Here is a 22,462-nt window from a genome sequence, read left to right as displayed (position 1 = left end):
AGATAGTCTGAAGACTTAATCCAATTGATTGGAAAAGGTCAGAAGACCACACTGTGCATTTTAATGTCATCTTATTTCATGATCTTAACTCCAGGAGATGGGCGCTGCTGCAGCTCACCAGCTGGGAAACCCCAGGTGAATGGCAGGAGGGGAGGGGATTTGGGAGGCAGATTAGATGATGTCACCTCGAGTATAATGTCATTCTTCCTGCAATGTCAGTTCTACAGATACTAAACAAATATTAACGGTGGGTGATATTAGTACTGTTTACTGCTTTGTCAGGTGGGGGGAAGAAAGGAATTGGAATTTCCCCCAAGCCCAGCAATATCTTCTCTAATCTCTACTCCAAGCTCTTGGAAGAAGAGAAAAAGAGTGGGCGGAAAATGAGGACATCTGCCCCCCACTTAGGAATGGGGTGGAGTAGTACTGGGGTCACTCAGAAAAGCTCAAGGGTGCTGTCCTCTCTTTCTCTTTACTCCTCCCTGTGCACACTGTCTCACAAATGGATGCCTATGCTGGGTAGTAGAAACTACCCGCTACCTAAATCGGCATGTTAAGTTCTGGTCTCAGCTCTACCAGTGACTCTCTCTGACCTAGTCCAAGTCAGCTGCTCTTTCTGGCACTCAGTTTCCCCATCTGTTAAGGGGGTATATGTTTGATTCCATGACCACTAAGGTTCCCTAGAATCTTGCTATTTGAAGTCTGGTCTGCAAACCAGCAACAGCAGCCTCGCTTTGGGGTCTTGCCATCATGCAGATTTTGATTCACTAGGTCTGGGGTGGGCCCTGTGATTCTGCATTTCTAACAAGTTCCCCCATGATTTTTTTTTAAGAGAAGTAAAATTTTATTTCTTTGTTTTACAAATAAAGCTGGCTGTGATGATCCAAACGATGCTTATACACATTAAAGTTTGAGATCTCTTGCCTTAAGACACCATCAATCTATGAATCAACTGCAAAAGTGCCTTTCTGTTTTCCCTCTCATGGGTTCTTATCACACTCCCAAATTTTGTAGCTCTAGGGCTACTTCCAATGGCCAGAACAGTTTCAGACTGAGTGGTTCTCTGGCTTGGAGTTTAGAGATATGCCACATGCTACTTGAAATATAATACATAGCCATTTGCTAATAAATTAACTCACTAATTAACTTACTTATTCTATTCAAGAAATAGCTAAGGGGCATCATCAGCTTGAGGGCTCAAAATGAAAGTATGAGTAGGGCATGGCCCCTGCCCTAGAGAGTTTAGGGACGTGCCTGGACAGCCAACTCCAACTCAGTGTGATAAGCACTTATGTAATTAGCAAAGAGGATACATTCCAGTGAAATGTTTATAGTCAGAAACTATGTTGTCATAGGCAGGAAAAATTCTGGAAGCAGTCCCAGGCTGTGTCCACCTCCACGATCTGACTGTCTTTCCTGAGGCCTTAAATCTGTGGATCCTCTGCCCACACAGGAGGACGTGCTCTTGGGACAGTCCCTGTCCAGTGACTCATGGACAATGATGACTCACTTAAATTCTACTCTGTTCCCAATAATGAGGACCTATGGTGTGATCCTTCCCTTAGCTCAGGAGTCCTTAACTCGGGATCCACAGACAGGTTATTTTGGGTGAGAGTGTGGAGGAGGAAGGAGTCCATATGCAAACTGTTTTGTGTATGTGCTTAATACATTTGTCTTGGGAGGGAAAGTCCACACATTTTCATCAAAGGATGATAAAAACCGAAAAATTAAGAACCACTGTCTTATTACTGACCACCTGCTGCCCTGAGACGCTGGCCTTTCCTTCTCTTCTTCCTCTTCCACCTCCTCTCCCTCTTTAGCTGGCATCTCTAAAATTCCTCTATGCTTAGTTTGATTATGTTGAAAGGAGCTCTGTCTGCATTATCAGTCATTCCAAAGAGCTAAGGAAAGATCCTTGTCCCCAGCTCAACACTGACATAGGTAAGCACAGCTGGGCTACAGAGACAGCAGAGAAAGAAATTCCTTGAACCTAGAGCCAGGTCTTTAGCAATTGGCCGTCTGATCCTCAGTCCTTCACAGCTAAAGCTGAGAAGATGAAATTTTTAAGTCCCTTTCTGGGCTTTCAGGATGGTTTAGTACAGTGACCTCTGCTATGAAAACTCCCTTTCCTTTGTCCTACGAGATATCTATGCAGTGAAAGCCAGAGGTAAGGGAGCTGGGGGAGGGAGCCACAGGTGTGCGAGTGATCAACAACACTGGGCAGGCAACTGCTGGGTCTGTTTTTACTTTAAAAATGTAGGCATCGGAAACCATAGAGAGCATATACGTATGCTGCCTTTGATGTATCATTCTTAGTTCAATCCAGCCTTATGCATGAAAGAGGAGGAAGTATGTTTTGAATAATATCTGAGGCAGAGAGTTCCATATCATTTCTATTTAATTGTGAGGGCATCACGAAGTTATTTTGAAACATAAATTTGTCTTTCTACTTTTGGTCTAGAAGAATTGGGGTTTATACAATAAATTTATAAAATGCCCTTTAAAACGCTGTGTGCCTGTTTTTTCTTAGCCTTTCTTCTTGGGTCCTGCAGGACTCTTGCTGAAATGAGTTGTCTTCCTGGATGCAAAGCACCTGGAAAGTGAGGGAGAGTGGGGCAGCCCTGAAGCATTCTGGGAAAGTAGAATGGGAGCAAATATTTGCTGTAGAAAATTCAGAGTTGATTTGCATGGATAACCCAGAGCAAATTCTCTACAGCAGTTGTCTACTACAGAAGGGTTTCTGGAACAACAGCTTTTGTTCAGTGTGAACACAGAGTATGCAGATCTGGCCCCAGGGGAGAAGTGAACACAGCCCTGAGAACTGATTCCAGGGGGCAGGTGAGTAGACTGAGATAAATGCTGCACAAAGACTGATTTTAATGCAGAAAATCTACCAAGGGGGGTGATAGATACATGAGGCATAGATTCACAGATCATTCCACATTCATTTATCGAGCAAGTATTTAAGAGCTTCGCACCCTAGGCACGGTGCTATTGGGGGCCAGAGTGGCAACCAAGAACAGAGCAGACACAGCTTCCAGCCCTCATGGCCCTTACATCTAATAAAAGAGATGGACAATAGGCTCAAGTGCATCCAGTGCTGTTACAGAAATGACACTTCCAGGGTACTGTGGGAGCACAGAGGAGGGATGGCCAACCCTTAGAAGATCATGGAAGTCTTCTTGGAGGAAATGATGTTGAGGCTGAGATCTAAGGGCTGAGCAGAAGTTAGTTAGGCCATAGGGGTGAGGAGTGACAACAGTCAAAGAATTTCAGGCAGGAAACAGGATGTACCCTCTCTGGGGCACATGACCATATTTCACAGCTAAGGTAAACATTAAATTGTTTTGTTTTTAGAATTGTTTGTTTAGTGCTCTCCTAGCACGTCTATGGCAACCACAGCTAACAGATATTCTGAATTACAGTTTTCAAAGTATATGCTGGTTTTTAAGTATTGGAAGGTCTGCGAATTTCTGATGTCTTTCATTTCTAAGTGTTATTTTATTTCTTAAAAATAAACTTTTTATTTTTGAACAGTTTTAAATCATTATTTATTTTTAATTTTATATTTCAAAACAATTTCAAACTGACAGAAAAGTTACAAGAATAATATTTTTAAAAAAGCTCCCATATATTCTTAATTATTTTACCTATTACTAACATTTTGTTACATTTGCTTTATTCATTTATATCTATCTACCTATATATATCCCACCCATTATTATTACTATCTTTGCCAAACAATTTGAGACACATACTCTTTACCCCTAAATACTTTAGAAGGTGTCTCCTTAAAGCAAGGACATTCTTTTACAGAAGCATAATACAATGATCAAATTCAGGAAAACTAACAGTGAAACTAAATATCTACTGTCTAATTTAGAGTCTGCATTCAAATTTCATCCATTGTCCCAATAATGTCCTTTACGTTTTTCTAGTTTGAGATCCAGTCCAGCTCACGTTGCCTTTAGTTGTGGTGTCTCTCTGGGGTCCTTTAAGCTGAACCAATGCCTCAGCCTTTCTTTGTCTTTCATGCCATTGCTATTTTCGAAGAGCACAGATCAGTTTTATAGAATGACCCTGAATGTGGGTTTATCTGATGATTCTTTGTGATTAGATTGAGTGATCCATTTTCAGTAGGTGAGTGACGTTATGTCTTTTTTAGGAGATCAGATCACTCATCACATCACTCATGATATCAGTGTGTCTCATTGGTGATGTCAACCTTTATTTTGGATTTTGGTATATTTTAAACCGTAACACAAACTTACATATCTAAATGTGTTTATATTCAAATTTAATCGCAAAGATTAATAATGAACTGACCTGCTCTATGTTACCTTGTTTGAATGCAGACTTCGTTGTTTAGTTTCTCCTGCCATCTCTGCATATCTTGGAACTTCTTGTAAATGTGTCACTGATTAATACAATTACGGCTGTGCATTGGCCTTTAAAAAGGCCAGATGCAAAATCATAGGGGTAACAAATTACTGCTTAGCCATGTTAATCAGAATTTTCTTGACATCGTATGACCAAAACAACATACAAAAGTAAATTGGAATCCCAAGGCTGATTGAAGGTGATGGTGAGCCGCACTGGATAGATCTGGGTTTATCAAAAGAGCCTCACTGGTCTCACCGCCTGATTTTATACTAATTTGGGCTATTAAAATAAATCTATTAAAATAAATTTATGCATATGTTGTGTATTATATATGTTCTATACATTGGGCTCCTGTACAAGATATTGATTAAAACAAGAGTTCTCTTGTTTTGGCCATTTGAAAACCATAGCTGTATACCACTACAGATCATACCTACTGTACAATCTCTTTTGTTCTAACCACCCCAGGGCTCAGGAAATACACAAATATCCATTTACCAATGAGTCATTGAGTGTGGTTGCTTGTTGCTCCAAATTGCACAAATTTGAGATTTCTTTTCTTTTTGAAATTCAGTTCTATTTATGTTCAAACATACCAATACAAACATTTTAGAAATGTACCACACTCTATGTAATCACTTAGCCACTGACTAACCCACACAAATGACCCAAGCAAAGGACAGGCCTACCTTGGAAAGTGTCTAGCACAGAGGCCTTATTCCACAAATGAGGACACTGAGATCCAGGGAGGTGTCTTCGGAAGAAGAACTGCTAATGGTAGTCAGACTGCAGCTCTGCCTGTGCCAAGGGTTGGGGCAGCTTTTTGATGGCAGAGGTACTCCCTTGGGAGATGATCAAGCTGCCTTACCCTCTCTCTTGGCCAGGGTGAGTTGTTGGAAACTGAAGTTGAAGCAAGCCTTGAGCTAGTTTACTCATCTCAAATTCAGCCATAGAATTGGAGCCCATCCAGGTCTTTGGGGGCTTCTAGATTTCCTAGTAGATTTTGGAAGAGAAGACAGTCCTAACAGGAACGGAGGGCTGAAGAGGGGCTGCTTTAGAAAGCCATATATTATACATTTTAATTGGGAAAATGCAGTCTAAGTTCCAAAAGAATTTTCCAAGCTCAACCAATGTATCTATAAATTAGAGACCACTTAAACCCATTCCGTTCCACTGAGCCATTGTTAATTTCATATCTACAAGTGGTAGGCAGTACAATAGCTACTTAGTAGGTATGTACTAAGGTATCAGGAAGTTTAAAACATGGCCTCATGTTCAGGAAGCCTACAATAATTCCAGGGAGATGATACATACATATATTAAAAGCTTAACAATATAAGGGAATGTTCGATGACATGTTCAGATGGGTGGAAGATAAAAACGGATCACAGAACATTGGAGAAGGAAAGCAGTCTGCCATGTGGCTAAAAGCTGGAGATCATAAGTAAAACGAACAGGATGAAATTGCAGCTTCCTAGCCATGTGGCAAGTTACTTAAGTTCTCTAAGACACTCAGAACAGCACAGAACAGCTCAGAACAGCTCGGGTCATTTTTGTCGACCCCGACATGTTAGCTATTATTATTATTATCTCTCAGTCTGAACGTGAACCATCATTTCAAGGATGGAGAGGACGTGAGCAGAGGAGCAAGAGTGGGCTACGCATCAGGGTGGCAGACTCACATCGAATTATCTTCGTGAAAAACTCCACAAGCTACTTTTGTAATTTTGTTGTCATTTACCAAGCCCTGGCGCGAGGCGGCAATCTTGGAAACCTGATCCCACCTACCCTCCTACGTCCTCACTCCTCGGCACCACCCTCCCGCGATCCCAGCGCCCGTCCCCAGGGGGCGCTGCCGCCCCGCCGCCGAGCCCGGCCCGGCGCGCGTCCCCGCGGCCCGCCCCGCGCGTGCGCGCCGCCCAGGTGAGGAGGCGGAGGCCTGCGCGGCCGCGGGGCGGGCGCCTCAGCCGGCGGGGCGGGCCGGGGCGGAGCCGGAGAGATCCGGCCCGGGCGGGGCGGGCGGCCGCGGGGCTGTGGCCAGACCAAGGCCAGAGGCGGGACCAGCCGCCGCCGTCTCCGTCTCGGTGTCCCGTCCCCCACAGCGCCAGGCAGCCGCCGCTCGAGAAGCGGAAACTGCCGGGTGCGCCGCGCCGACTGGGAGCCCGCCGAGGAGCAGCGGGGCGGCCTCCGTCCGGCCCGGACCCCCCTGCGCCGCAGCCCCCGGCCCCGCCCGAGCTCGCCGCGCGCCCCCACACCGGCCCCGCCGCCCGCGTGTGCCCACCTGAGCCGTCGGCGCCCACCTGAGCCCGTACGCCGGCACCATGGCGGAGCAGGAGAACCTGGAGTTCGGCAAGGCGGACTTCGTGCTGATGGACAACGTCTCCATGCCTGAGTTCATGGCTAACCTCCGGCTCAGGTGAGGGCGGCGCGGCCGCGCGCAGGGGCGCGAGCCTGCGCTTTCCCGAGGAGGGGCGCCCCTGCAGAGCTGCCGGGTCGGGGGCGGCCGGGGGCGCGCCGAGCTCGAGGGATGGAGTGCGGCCGCCCTGGGGTATTCCGGGCTGTGTCTCGGGATTAGACACCCCGGGGCGCGGCCGCACTGGAGTGCAAGGGGCGTGCCGAGCTCCAGGGCTGCGCCGTCCTGAGAGGGGGTGTCCCTGGGTGCTGTCTGGACGCGGGGTGGGGGTGGGGAGGGGTAAGGGGTGATCGGAACTGGAGGCAGCGACTGGGGCAGGGCAGGCTAGTGCGCTACCCCAGGTAAGGGATGTGGGCGGGCCGGGTGACCTAATGGAAACAGAGTGAAGGGAAATAACTTTAGGGAGAGTCGTGGCGGCCCCGAAATCCTGGGAAGACGAAAGGGTTGTTTTGGAGGGAGACTAGGGTCTCATCCCGGTTTCACACTTGCTTCTTTTGCTTTTCTCTTTCTTCTTCCCCACCCCTGCCCCCACCCCCTGGCGTGGCTCCATCACGTCATTCAGGATGCTATGGAGTGATTCCTGAGCTGTCTGTTCCAGGACACAGGCTATTTTTTAGTTACTCTCTAAACGTAATTAGACACGTTTCCAGACATCGAAGAGACTGCTCGGCTTGCCAGTGCCAAGATAAACTGTCTGAATTTGACAAGGCACTCATGGTTTCAGTTTTTTCAAGGAGTTATGGATGGAGACCTTGTGTTATTGACATCCTTGAAAATGTAGTCACAACTCAACGCCCTAAAATAGGCATCCAAGACAAATTTGTTTTAGAAAGTCTTCTGCATGTAATTATTTATACCTTGATAAAATAATATGTAAGCTGAGCTTTAAAGTAGTTTTACTTTAAAAAAAAAAACATTACAGTAAATGGAGTTTCAAAATAACTGACTTTTGGTCTGTGTGTGTTTCCTGGAAGTTTTAAACCCATTTCTTGTAAGGTTGATAACTAAATATCATGCCATAAACTTATAAAGTGAAAATCATAATCTAGGTTTGGGTGCTTCACTAACCCCACTTCTCAGCATTAATTACCCCTGTTAGCCTTAATTTAACTTTTAAAAACTTTTTTAATCTTTATAATTTCAAACATACAGTCATCTGCTCTTGGCCAGACTTATGTCCCAGAGGATGGAGCAGGGGCACTGACCTGATTTTCAACACCTGCCTATCACAGCCTGTCTGAATTTCCTAATTTGTAAAATACTGAGGATTTTCAAGATTTTTCAGCACTTATAGTCTCTTGTTTTCATTTATCATTAGTTGCAGAGTCTCTAAGTGTGAGGTTTGAATCCTAAGAAGGATTGTTAATATAAGTCAAACTTAACTCCTATGTGCACAGAAGAGAACTTTGCAATTTAATTCTACATTGTGCAAGGTAATCTAGGTCGTAAAGTGGGAGGATCCAAAGAACTGTAAGATATGCCCTTACCTCTCAAAGAGGGGGGCATGTCATGAAGACAGGGAAAAAGGTGAAATTTTCTTTCGTTTAAGTAATAGGTTAAAGAAACAACCGAAAAGTTAATTAAACCTTATAAAGCTTAGGTGCTATCCTTTGCCAAACTAATTGTTCCGAAAGTGCAGAAGAGAGAGAGGTGGTTTAGGCTGGCTTAGAACACCATACACAGGAGAGGAGTTGAGATGAGTTGCAAAGGATGGGCAGGATTTGTCTAGGCAGAGAACATTCCAGGTGGAGAAAGTGGTGTGGGCAGAGTTGTGGAGGCGTGAAAGCTGATTCTCTTTGGGTGATAGTGAATAAATTAAGTTGTCTGGAGGGGAAGGAGTGAGTTGTAGGAGGAATCACCAGCTCTCATTATCATGACCCTTGGCTAATGCCCAGGTTTCTAGGTCTACCTTTACACCCAGTCACCAAGTCGGTCAAGATTCTGAATTTTCAGACGTGCGTGTGTATTTGTGTCTCATTTGTGTGAGTACTTGACAACTCGTAGAATTGGCTGCAATTCCCATTGTACAAATTCAGCGATTATTCATGATTTGTAAGTTAGGTTTAGTTGATTTGGCTAGCTGTAAACACAGTCCCAGCAAAGGGTAGCAGTAGTGCCCTTGCCCTCGTCTCCAGCTATAAACCCTTCAGACCCAGGTGGAAAACAGTCCTCTCTCTCTCTCTGACAGTTTGAATTTCCTATCACCTTGATATTCCTCTAGACTTTTAGTATTTAGCCGCATGAGCTACTGGGCTCATGCTGTTGTTGTGATTCTGGGACATTTGTTTTACATTGCAGAAGGTGACCAGAAACCCGGTGCAGATCCAAGTGATCTTAAGTGCTGTTCAGGTGTTTTCATCTCTTGGAACATGGGTGGTTGGGCCATACTGGGGATGTATTTATGGTTGTATATAGACGAATATGAGTGGATTTCATCTGTCAGTGTTACGTAGGCATGTGCCTCATCATCCCTGCCTTCCCCAAGCTGTGGCTTCTCCTCTCACTCCATATGGAATGTCCTTTCTCTGCTTGCCTCCTGGCTCTTCTGCAAGTCCCTCTTCCTGCATTTACAGTCCGCAACAAACAATTAGGCATTTAAGGCTGCAGTTGTTTCAGGGGTCTGTGTGGTCCAAACTTGACTTTAATTTTTCTGACAGCAGCATCCAGCATAATGCTAGTCACATAGTACACTCCTTGTGACAATATTTGTTTATAGAGAGAAAAGGAATGTTTCAGTTACTTATTTTGGAATTTTTATGACATTGTCCATTTAGTATTCTTATTTTGCTACTATGCTGGCTTTTTCTTCCCCTCTTGGAGCTAAAGCTTGATTTTAGACATCTGCTACAACTGATGTAACTTTCTGTTACTTTTTTTTTTTTAATTGATGTAGGCGTGTGTCTGTGCAGGTGAGTCTGGATGAGGCAAGAGTAAAGACGTGATGTGGACTAGTACAAATCAGTACCTATATCTGAGGAGTTTCAATTTCTTTTTTTTTACCCTTATATCCAAACCCGCTAGTATCTTTAGAACTGCCTTCTTTCCCTCCCAGAAGTCTCTTGCTAGGAGAGATTTATTCTATTTATTTGTTTTACTTTTGGTGGAGGTGAAGGTGCTGGTGTTTTTAGTTGTGGTGGTAAGATTCCTGCATAGGCACCTCCTGCCTTGGTGGTCAAGCCTGGCGCCTCCCAACTGCCCTAATGCCCACTTGAAGCTCCGACCACAGCATCCTCACCATATTCTGCTTTATTTGTAGCCACTTTCTTTTTGGACCTGGAGCCCCCTGGTTTCTTTTCTCCTTGCTTGGGCCATTTCTGTGCTCGAGTTCTTCCAGCATTCACGTTAGCTTTGCAGCCTCTCTAGAAGTGAGAGTCCCGCCAGTGCTGGCTGCATGGAACAGCTGGTCCTCACTGTGCTCCTTACTTCTCACTTTGGCCATCCACTTGAAAGGAAGCATGCAGGCTGCTGCTCTGGAGTGGACTTGAGCCGAGAACAGCATCCCTGAGAAACGTGCTTTTCATTTTATAGGACAGTGAAATACACCTTGGCTTCCAGGGGTCCAGTTTCCTAACTTTGTTGTTGGTGGTTTCTGTTTTGAGAATAAGGAATCAGCTCAGCCTTATATCATGGCTCCTTGGAAATTTAATTTTACCTCCCTTCTTTTCTTACTGCCTTTTCTCTTCCATAAAAGCAGTGATTTGAAGCACTGTGTTGGCCAAAGCTACAGACGTCTCACTTTTAACCTAACAGAACATGTTTTTTATTTAGACCAGGGTTTCTCAGCCTTGGTACTGTTGAACTTTTGGGCTGGATCATGCTTTGTCGTGGGGTTGTCCTGTTCATTGTAGGATGCTTAGCAGCATTCTTGGCCTCTACCCCCCATATGCCATTAGTACCACTCCCCTCTTATTTATGACAACCATAATGTCTCCAGATATTGCCAAATATCCCCTGAGGGAGGGGACAGAATTGTCCCCATTTGAGAACCATAGGTCTAGGCTGTTCTCACTCTCTTGGAATGTTCTTCTTCTTCCCTCATCTCTGCCCTTATTCCCTGCCTGTCACCCGCTTACTCATCTTTTAAGACCAGTTTAGAGAAGTCTTTCTCAATCCTCCAAGTCAGGGTTAATCATGCTCTCACCTGTACTACCAGGATACGTGGACACTTGGACATACTATGAGAGAGAATTTTTCATATTGTTGTTATCTGCATGCTTGACTCACCAAATTGTGAGATTTTCAAAGACATAGAGCCTGTCTAGAGGTGGATCCAGGTTTTATGATCCTTTGGAACTCATTACAGTGATGGGGAGGGGGGGAAACCATCTTTAAGAAGAAGAATATAAATTATGAATGTAACATTAGATACAGTGCTTTGGAAGGGGACAGTGCAAGCGAGTAGTTGTGATGCAGATGCACCTCTGGTCCTTTTGTGTTTTCTGTCATGCTACAGAATTTAGCACCTATGTGTCCAGTACCTCTTAAAATGAGTTACCTAAGCAGTCAAATATCGGTCGATTGTTCTTGAGCCAGTGGAACCCTTAATTTTAAAAAGCATACAATCTTCTAAAAAAACCATTGTACTTATTTTAATACAACTTAACTGTGTAGGGGCAGAAGGAGTGAGTTGTAGAAGTAGTAGAAAGGCAGTGAACAGGCACACACATGCTAACCACAGTCTTTGTCCTTTCTCTGATGCTCTTTGGTCATTTGGAAAATTTGGTGGGACAGAGGGTTCCTCTCGCTTGCCAGGGGCAAAACCTTAGGTACCCTGGGTGGTCTTCAAGCAAGTATAAATCTGCGATCTGTTCAGAGCTCTAGTTAGAAGTAGCTCTAGTTAGATTTATAGGAGAGGTGAATGGCACACTAAATCTTTTTGGCTTCCATGAGAAATTCTTTGGCAACCACTTTTAGAGGCCTTCGGAAAAGGACAGTTTGCTCTGTGCCTGTTTTGCACATTGGCTTCATATTGGGACAAAAAATGAGAATTTGGGTTTTGGAGCTGCCATTTGGAGTGAATCACCCTGCCGTCTTGTTTCCTTTCCTACTCCACGACAGATTTCCAAGACTATTTTTATTCAGGGTCATTTGTTGACCCTGGAGACTTCTGCTGAATTTAGCTCCCAAATAGAGCCAGATGTGGGTGGAATCAAGCACTCAGAAGCTGCTACTGGTGCATTTCATTGCAGATTTCTGAAGGGTTCTACTTCTACATTAAAGAGATGAGCTTTGGCTTTTTGCTTAACTTGGGAGACAAAAATGGAGACTCTGGTATAGATAGAAATGTGTTTAATGACCCACGTGTAAGTTGTCTTCATTGTGAATTATCCTAATGTTCGTTAACATTCTCACCTAAGGCTGGGCCAGCTCAGCAGAAAGGACCCTCTCTCAAGGACCGGCTCCATTTTATGTTAATCTCTAGCATCCATTGCTCTGCCGTTGTTGGGACTGGCTCGGGTTATTGTGTCATTGCCCAACCACTACTGAGTTGATCCGGTGGGGAACTCTGCTGTCAATGGTGGCTCCAGCCCCGCCGGGTAGATGAACTGTTGATGAGCCTCACCGACATGGCCTGTAAAAATGTCAACTATATCCATAAATGGGTTCAGAGGGTAATAGCATTTTAAAATATACGTTCTAAGCCTCACTTTTTTAGTCCATTAAATTCCTTGGTTGAGATGACAGTTTTATTTCCTGTGGGAAGCAAGCTCCTTTCAGTTCAACTGCCATGTAATTACTGGTTGGGTCTCTTAATAGAACAGTTTCCCCAGCTTTAGTTTTTGGCAGTTATGGGAAGGAGAGAAGGGAGAGCATGCTTGCCGCAAGGAGCAGTGGAAAGAGCACAGGCTCTGAGACCTGATTGACCAAGTTCAAATCTCAGCTTCACTTTTACTCTTTTTAGCATTAAGACTTAGAGTAAGTTAACTTGCTTAAGCCTCAGTTTCCTTATACTGTATAAAATGATCACTCTTCAGGGTTATTGGGGTGAAATCACATGATGTATAAAAAGTACCTAGTTAGTACTTGGTGCATAATTCCCACCCAACGAATGTTAACTGTCTTCCTGAATCCTTCCCAGGTGGCCCTACTTCCCTGCCCCGACCCTGGAGCCGCTGAACAGCCAGCTATTTTCACCTCTTTCTTCCTCATGAAGACAGATTTTTTTGTTATTGTTGTTTTGGTTTTATCTGGGGGACAGGGGGAAAGGATTAAAAATGTTCCAGAAAGGATTGGGGTTACCTAATGGAGAGAGCAAGAGCGTAGAGATAGACAGGTCTGAACCTCATCCCGGTTTTGTCCACTCACTGTCACCTACGTGGTTTAGGACAAGTTAGTTTACCTCCCTGGGCCTTGGTTTCTGCATCTGTAAAGACATGTTATTGTGAAGATTAAATTATAGCACCCGTAAAACACCCAACGTGGTGCTGGTAACAGAGCAGATACTCAGTAGGTGGTCCTTTGTCTCTTAAGCCCCCGGTCTAGCCCTGTGGACCAAGTACCTTTGCTATTCTTAGTTCTCTTCATTAGCTGTCACCCTGAACATATTCATAATCCTGCTCCCTCTAGGAACCACTTTAATTTCTGAAAAATTGTCCTAAACTCTTTGGAAAAGGAAATCTAGTCATATTAAAACTTTCCAGAATATTTTATTCTGCATGTCACTGTTCTCTGTTTTCATGAAGGTTGGCGGGTGACATTGGTCCCTGAAATCTCCAGACACTATAGCTAGCTGGCTGATGAACTTTAAAGTCTGTTTATTTGTTTGTTTGTTTTAATATGTAACTTGTTTCCTTTTTAAACTATAAACCCTATATATTTTTAATATACTCTCCTGGCTTTAAAGCTAGCAATTATGTACTTAAGTTCTTGCTGTGTGCTTATCACTATGTTGGGTACTTTGGTGAGGGTTACTTTTTAAGAAGTCACTCTTTGGAGTTTAGCTTAATTGGGAGTGAAAGATGCCTTAATAAACTGATCAATGTAAAATCGAGTATAACTGAGCCAAAATTAATAGTGCAGATAATCAGTTATTTTAAGGGGTTTCTAGGGAGAAGGAATCTACATATTCTTAAAGACGAGAACTGATGACAATATAATTAAGAGTTGTGTATATGTTATATACTAGAGTTCTGAGGGAATTCAGAAAAAGAGAAAATGGATTGGGAGAAGGTAGAAAATGCTTTGTGGAAGAGGTAGAACCTGAGCAGCCCCTTGTTGGAGGTAAACAGCTTCTCGTTTGGAAACAGTCCTTTCATGTGGTCCCTCTGCCTGATGGCCTGAGCCATCCTAACCTTTTCTTCTCCACCCACTCTCAGCACGAGTGGGCTGGCCATGCTGCTAGCCAGCTTCTGATGCTCAAAAATATTTTGCCCCACATTGTTTGTCCTTTTTGTCATTCCTGTCTTATGCTGTCCCAAATTCTCCCAACTAAAGGCCGAGTTAGGTTGATAAGAATCTTCTTCAAAAGTCAAATACTTCTAATGCAGCACAGGCACATGAATGTAAATTTACTCCATCCATTCTTTCTCGTGCCTAGATGAGATCAGTTAGAAGGAAGGAGGGACTCAAGTTCATTTTTGAGAAATAATTTTGCAGCATGTAACTGTTTAGGAGTAAGGCAGACCTGGGATAGAGACCTGGGATAGAGAACTGAACTCTGGTGGGAAGGAATGGGCATGATATGGTACAAGCTCAGTTCGTTCTCAGGGAGGCAGGGCCAGATGACAGGGAGGAAGAGTGCTAGAGGAAAACTTTGCTCAATTAAAAAAAAAAAAATTGTGGCTTATATTTGGGCCTAGAAAAAGAAATGGAAAAAAATTTTCTTTACCTTATGCGTAGTTACAAACTTTACAAGACTCAGCACCCAGACTGTGTGGTGAATACTATGGTCATTCCACTGTGGGCTAGAGAGACATTTCATGAGCCAACCTGTAAATCGAATCATGGCTTTCAACATTTCTTGGCAAAATAGAAACGGTCTACTTTTAGAAAGTAGACCATTTTAAAGCAAAGGGTTCTGATAAGTAACTAGTTGATGGAGAAGAGGTTCGAGAATTTACTGGTTCCTTCTTGATATTTGCCCACTTTCCAGTCTCCTCATTGTCCCATCCTCACCCCCTGAAGTTATCCCAATTTATGTTCCCAGGTTCACCTGCTCATGTGAGAAGTTGCTACTATGGCTGAATAAGACCTCCTTCATGTCCTGTACATTTCGTCTCCTTGATGCACAGTATATAAATGAATTCCACCTTAAAGAGATTAAAGCATTAACTCTAGTAAAGCCCTCTTGCTCTAATAAGAAGATTGTTTACTGCTGACCATACCTTTTTTCTAAAAAAGTTATGAGCCAACTCAGGGCTATTAAAAAACAAAACAAAAACAAAAACAAAAGCAACCTCGTAGAATAGATGGGAAAAATAAATATATCAAGGAACAAGCACGACTTTGCTTTCCTTCCTCCTCCCCGGGTATCTCCCACAGTCATATTACTTGAGGATAAAGTTACCATGTACACATATACACAGGGTCACATAAGTGCTAGAAGCAAATGAATTAGTCAAAAAATAATGGCTTAATCTAGAGCAAAGAAGCAAACACCAAGAGAAACTCAAGCAATTTTCCCCCCTCTGATCACAAAGTCTGCTTTGAGTGACTTACACAATTTAGGACCATCCATAGTGGGGCCAGGGTGGCCCCCAATGGCTCTATCTCAAACAGTGCTTTCTGTTCAGTAGAAAGTTAAGAAAATTTTATAATCAATTAAAAATAATTCAAACTCCATTAAAGAACTTACATTTAATTTGGAGAACCCTCAATTGGTTGTTTCAGTTTTGGCTTTTACAGATGTCTTGGTCATTTTAAGTTTATTGTGAGAATCATCTACAATAATGAGGTTGAGTTAGCCTGATTCTACCATCCTAGCCCATGTTCCTGTAATTAAGAAGATCTTATCAAAAACAAACAAAAAAAAAAACAAAAAAAACAAAAAAACAAACCTCTAGAGTAATTTAAATGTCAGTAAGTAAACTACGAGGAATTTCTCATTGCATTCAGTCCGTCCTGTCAGTTCACATTGTGTCCTACCTCTAGTCTTCGGGTCCCCAGGGCAGGGTGAAGTCTTTATGAAGGCTTATTTCCAGGCATTAAGGGCAAAGTGTTTTCACCTATATCAATGAGTGAATAAATAAATGCATGATATTTCTGCCTGATTTCTGCCTGAAATATGTATTTACTGTATTTTATATCATTATACAATCTGATTTTTTCTGTTGTAACTCCAGTCTTTGGGAAGATAGGAAAATGAAATTATCATTAAAAATATATATTATATATACATACATACAAACATATTTATATACATACATACATATACATATGTATGTGTATAAATATATATACACATATATGTATGTGTATGAATATATGTGTATGTATGTATGTGTGTGTGTGTATATAAGTGTGTGTGTGTGTATGTGTGTGAAATGATAAGTATTTTTTTTTTCTTTTAAAAAACTTTTAGAACTCAGACAAGTGAAGACTAAAATCATACAAGGGGAAAACATACTTTAGTGGTACCGTAATCTTGCTCCATCTTAAGTTGTTGCCTACCTTACCAAGTTGATGACATTTTTACCAGCATTGTGATGCTTTCATATAGCATAGCTTCATGTCCTTTGTTGTAGATCTCTAACTTCCTGCTTTTACGCAGCATATGCAGTGGCTAAGCTCATTTAGATGAATGCTGCTTTTTTTTAATCTGCATTCTGTGGTGTCCCAGGCTATAAAGGTGCCTGAGAAGCAGTCTTAGATTGCAGGTAGGGGTGGAGTAGGGCTTCAGGCCCCCTGCTCTCTACTGCTTTCAATGGAGCAGTTGTGCTTCTACATATTGGGGTTCAAAGGAGTTTTTTATTTCAGAAAAGATGCTATCGCATTGAGAAAACAGTTCGAAAACCACCAGTCTAGGTGATTGTTTTTCAAGTGGCTTTTACCCTTGTGTGTGCATGCACACCTGCACACACACGTGCTCATGCACACGCGCGCGCACACACACACACACACACACAGAAATATTTCCAACCAAAAGATTTAAAAACTGGTGGTGCTATCTAAAATAATGAGTAAAGGATTTATTTCAGTTATACAAACTTAAACATGGCTATAATACATACTTTTGACTTAAACAGTCTACTTCAGTTCTCTGAGCCTTTATTAACCAGCCTTAAAATGATACTGGTCCCTACATTACAAAGCTATTTTTTTAAACAAGATAATAGGTGGGTTGTTTATTCTTAACACATCAAGCATATTCAAATGTTAATGTTTCATTTTTGCTCCAGACACAGAATATAAAAAATGAGATTTAATTTTTTTTTCTTAATGACTTAGGTCATCATGACCATAGTTATGAACAGTTTTTTTCATGCCCTAGAGATTTATTGAGATATGTCTAATGTTTGTCCTACACCCAATTGTCTGAACAATTTAACATTTTAGAACAGGGATCCCCAACCCCACGGGCTGCAGACCGGTACCAGTCCATGGCCTGTTAGGAACTGGGCCACACAGCAAGAGGTGAGCAGCGGGCTAGCAAGTGAAGCTTCATCTGTATTTGCAGCTGCTCCCCAGCACTAGCATCACCACCTCAGGTCCTCCTCAGATCATCAGGCATTAGATTCTGATAGGTGTACCAGTCCGTGGTGCCAAAAAGGTTGGAAACTACTGTTTTAGAGTATATATGTAAGTTTCTATAGTTTCGGTGTGCCTCCTTGTGAATTCTCTCTCCCTTCTTTACTTATAAATCTAATCTGCTCTGGGATGAGTTCATAGAAGGAAGCATAAAGAATGAATTAATATGTTCTGATGAAGACTGAGGGGTTGTCTTGGGTGTATCAATCACAGGACATGAGATTTTAGATGTCTGTTCTTTATCTTCCCTGCTCAGAGGTATTTTTGATTGCTTTGGTGTGTTTGGCTGGAAAGGCGTGTAGGCCACGGCAGAGTTCTGAGTAGGTAAGGTGCTACTCTAAAACATATTGCTGCCCTTGGTATTGAATTATTTGCGTGGTCTAACAAACCAAAACATGCTGAGTGGATTTTCCACACTGTGTGCATTTTATGATTGCTCGCTGATTTGCAGTGGGCAGCAGCTATTGGCAGAAGCAATTTCTGTTTGCATCCCTGCCTCTTTGATCCCTGTTTTATCTGAAATCTTTACTGACAAAGGAACCTCTTCTTTAACTTCTTGATTTATCAACTAAACTGGTGGTTCTGAAATTTGGCTTTGTATGAGAATTACCTAGCTTTTTAAAATATACTGATTCCCTGGATCTACCTCCTGGAGATTCTGATTTAGTAAGTAAGCCTCGTTAATGCCCAGGTGACTCTCATATGCAGCCCGGTTAGGAACCATCTTCCTAGGCTCATGGTTTTTCACTCCACAGTTCTGTTCTGTTAAAACTAAATGGGGTGTGACTGTAATGTGAGCTGACTAGTATGTTAACAAATGTATCATAACTTATCCAAATAAGCAGTGTTCTTAGTTCTGTTATAATTATTAAATCAGTTTAATTATTTGATAGTCACACTTTATTCTTCATCCATACAACACATTTTCTGTTCTTTTACCCTTTGGTTGTAGTTGTGTACTTTTAACATATTGTGTATTATTTTTATTTCTGTCACCAGATTCTCCATATAAGAAGGTATTATAGCATCTTTGTTAATACTTTGATATATTTCCTTATAATCTTTTGTACATATATAACTCTTTTAAAATTTGGCATTGTCTTGCTTATATAAGATATAATTTTGTAAATGGTTTTTTTTTTTTTTTTTTGTATAATATAGTATCTTAAGCGTCTTTCCATGTCATGAAGTTGTCTTTGGAAGTGTGGTGGCAACCATGTCTTCATTCTTTCTGGGTATGCAGGGACAGCCTAGACGGACATGGTTTCTGCTCCCATAGAGCTGATTAACCAGCTGGAAGACATACAAAACTGGTAAACAACAAAAGGATAATTAATTACAAGTAGTAATAAGTACTCTAAAGGGAAAGAGCAGGGTTCCTCATAGGGGAAATGGCTGTGGTATGCGTGCATGTCACAGAGAAGGCATTTTATGAGGAAGTTGGCTTTAAGCAAGATCAGAAGGATAAGGAATCTGTGGAGGGTGGGGAGGAGGCAGGTGTGGAATAGGGAATTAGATAGAGAAGAGTAGTATAGATCCGTCAGAATGACTCATGAAAGAGGGAGGGAGGAGGGAGCTATCCATAGACGACAGATGGATGCTTAGTGTGTTTCAGAAACTGAAGAGCATCTAGTGAGGCCGGAGTCTCCAGGCAGAGTGGGGGACAGGTGATGATGGAGTACTAGTCATTGACAATACTTTGGGAAGTGTCTTGGGGAATGGATTCAGACTTTAAGTACACTGGAAAGTGAAGGGCTTTACACATTACACATCTTGCGATCACTTCAGGGTGAGGGCATACTTTTAAGTATCCGGGCTCCCCTTCATTCAGCTGCCAGAATTCTCCAGTTCTAGTGGCTGCTCTGAATGTTTTGTCAAGTCGGTGAATGGAGTGTGGAGTTAGCAATTGCTTTCTATACTTTTCCTTTAGTTATAGTAAACACATATAGTCTTATCTTGATCTGTAGTATAACAAAACTGTTTCTTGGGGTAGGCAGCCCAACAGCATTGTTTTGTCAATCTGAAATAAGTCAATCTCCATAATGACTAATAGGCTACAACTTATTTTAGGGGGCTTCTTTTTCTGATTTTATGTTCAAGCAATACAAGAAGAATTCTGAGCCACGAATTCCCTAATGAAGTCTCTGAGTCATAGAATTTTAATGCCAGAAAGGAACCTTGAGATTGTCTTACTGATACACAGATACATAAAGTTAGGGGAAGTATGTGGTTTGTCCAGGATTCTTCACTAGTCTAGTGATACAGTTATTACCGAAGCAAAAGTCCTGTATCCTAGGTCTGTATTTATTCTACTTTTCCTCTCTTGTTAGCTGTATTTGCAATCAAATAGCAATTCTTTAACTTCTTTTATCATTTCCCACTTAAACTTACTTTTAAAAGATCTGAACAGGTTGAAACAATGGAAAAGCTAACGATGTAATTAATAAGTAAACCTCTCATTCTCTACTAAAGGGCAATAATATAAATACAAAATAACATTGCAGGAGTGCCAAAGATGAGGGTTTTAGCAGTCTATATTATGTATCAACATTGATAGACACTTAAAGGATCAACTCTGGCTCATTTGCCTCTCCTGCAGGAGTCAAAGTTCCCATACCACCCTGTATCAGTTAGAATGCTGTTGGCTGCACCTAGAAGATAACCTGGCCAAACAGAAAGGAAACATATTATCTCACACAACCAGAAGTCTAGTGGTAAAAGAGACTCTGGCCAGTCCTTGAGGGCTCTGGCTCCATTAGTCTGTGATGATTATCTCAGCCCTGCCCTTCTTGCCCTGATTTCATCCTCAGGCTAGTGGAGTATAGTCACAATAGTTCTGTGCATCTCATCTGGACACAGTAACCTCCAGAAAAGGAGAGAGAACCATCTGCTTTTTTAGGAAGCCCCTAAAGGACTTCCTTGTGTGTCATTTGTCAGCATTTCTCACGTTGTGGTTATGTGGTTATGATTGATTTAGAGTAGTCAGGAGCTGAGGTTAAAGTTCACTTTTTCTGAAGCACATGGCCATGTAGAAGGGAGTAGATACCTGAGCAAAATCTGATTCTTTTAGAGAGGGGTAAATTTTAGCAGAATAGAAATTTTAGGGGTAGAATATTATATATAAATTTTTTAAACAAGCTTTATAGGTAGAATGGTGTTTATTAGAAAACTGTGCTCAGTGCAACAAGGGCACTTGAAACTGTCACTTAAGAATGACTGAAGGGACAAGACAAAGGACATGATAGCTCTGGCATGTTTTCCAGCGCTGCCAAGCAATTCCCCAATTCTCGGTGGGCACCAACTGTGTTTCTTGCAAATTTAATGTGCACAATTTTGGTATTATCTACATGGAGATAGTGTCAGATCCCACAAGGCTTAAGGGTTCAGTCCCACAAGACTGCTCCCTACTTCAGACACTAGTTGTAAGTTGTCACCTGTGCTTCTGACCAACCAGCTATAAATTGGAGGTTCCCACAAACCCATCCTCAGATTTGATTAATTTACTAGACCAGCTTACAGATAGAAACATTTACTTATGTTTACCAGTTATTGTAAAGGATACAGACTAACAGCGAGCTGGAGAGAGATATAGGTCAAGGTTTGGAAGCATCCTGAACACAGGTGCTTATGCCCATCCCCAGTGTGGAATGTTGTAAAGCAAACTGAAAGGAAGAGGCTATGTATATATTGGCCTAAAAGTATATATAAGTATATATATTTAATGAAATAGGTTGTATAATTACCTTTGTGTAAATAAAGAGGTGAGCGACATCCCTTCTTGCTTTAAAACAAGAAAAAACAAGATGAACCAGGGGCATCTTGCTGTGCCACAAAACAACGAAGTCTTCAAAGAATGGAGGAGAATGTATAGAAGATACAGAAACCAGCTAGAAGGCGCTCCCACTAGCTACAGCTGGGTCAGTTTGAGCATCGAATTGAAACGAAACCACGAGTCAATATATACATAAGCTAATACATAAATAAATGAGTAATTTGAAATTCAATGAGTGAGATATTTACTTAGTATCTGCCTACAAAATGCTTGTATTATCAAATAAAAAAGGGAATATTGTTGCAGTAGAGAAGCCAGACAGACACTACCTGAGTAAGTGATCAGAAAGGAACAGTATCAGTCATGGGCCAAATCAGATCACATACCATGTGAGTAAGATGCAATGAGAACACAGCATCACTTCTGTGACATTTCTGTTAAAGATGCATAACCTGGATCTAATCAGAGGAAACATCTGGCAAATTCAATTGAAGCGTAATCTACAAATAACTGTAATTTTCAAAGCTGTCAAATTCATGAAAATCGGGAAAGATTGAGGAAGTATTCTAGAATGAAGGAGATTAAAGAGACATAACTTAAGGTAAAGCATGATTCTGAACTGGATTCTTTTGCTCTAAAGGACATTGAGACATTTGGTGGACTTCGAATGGGGTTTGTGAATTCATTATTGGGAAATGTATCATATGTTAATTTTTTAGTTGGATGATTGTCTTGTGGGAGAATGTTATTGTTTGTAGGAAATACACATGAATGGGTGGTGGGGCATCGGATCAGCAAGTTAATCTCAAGTAGTTCAGGAAGAAAGAGGTACTTGTGACTTTTTAAATAATTTTGAGATTGCTTTTTTTAAAAAAATTAACCTACCTAGATATCAGCAGGGTTTTAAAGGACGTGGTGAGTCTCTTTGGGGATTCACTGCAGCAGAAGCTGGAAGTTCGCGCCCCAAGGTCGGTGTAAAGGGATGTTGTGCGTCTGGAACACTGGTCTGCATGGCCTCTAAATCCCAAACGCCAGGATTCTAGGTGTCTGTGAACATGATTTAAAGTAGTAGTTGAGTATTTTAAATGATACTTATGCCTTCAGTTATTACAAATCAGAGGAGATTGATCTCTCATACCGATCAACAGGTATTGAAAATTTTTCTAGAGACTTTGTATACTAAGGCTTTCACCACTTCCCATAACAAG

At 41.9% G+C, this 22,462-nt stretch overlaps 1 protein-coding gene across 4 annotated transcripts in view; it reads left to right on the top strand.

Annotated features, from left to right (window-relative positions):
* Positions 1 to 6,456: 6,456 nt before the first annotated feature.
* The window catches only part of MYO1D (myosin ID), a 284,752-nt gene continuing 268,746 nt past the window's right edge, over positions 6,457 to 22,462 (top strand). For 2 of the 4 annotated variants that reach the window (XM_016152543.2, XM_036223792.1), the window contains exon 1: positions 6,462 to 6,799. In XM_016152543.2, the coding sequence (XP_016008029.2) occupies positions 6,705 to 6,799 (95 nt within the window). In that variant the 5' untranslated portion in view covers positions 6,462 to 6,704. Of the gene's footprint in view, positions 6,800 to 22,462 lie in introns of all 4 variants that reach the window. The other 2 variants (XM_016152542.2, XM_016152544.2) reach the window with 2 other exon arrangements.

This window comes from Rousettus aegyptiacus, unplaced genomic scaffold (genome assembly GCF_014176215.1).
Source record: "Rousettus aegyptiacus isolate mRouAeg1 unplaced genomic scaffold, mRouAeg1.p scaffold_m13_p_6, whole genome shotgun sequence".
Classification (NCBI taxonomy): Eukaryota; Metazoa; Chordata; class Mammalia; order Chiroptera; family Pteropodidae; genus Rousettus; species Rousettus aegyptiacus.
Note: the sequence above shows the minus strand (reverse complement) of the source record. Positions and strands in the feature narration are given on the sequence as shown.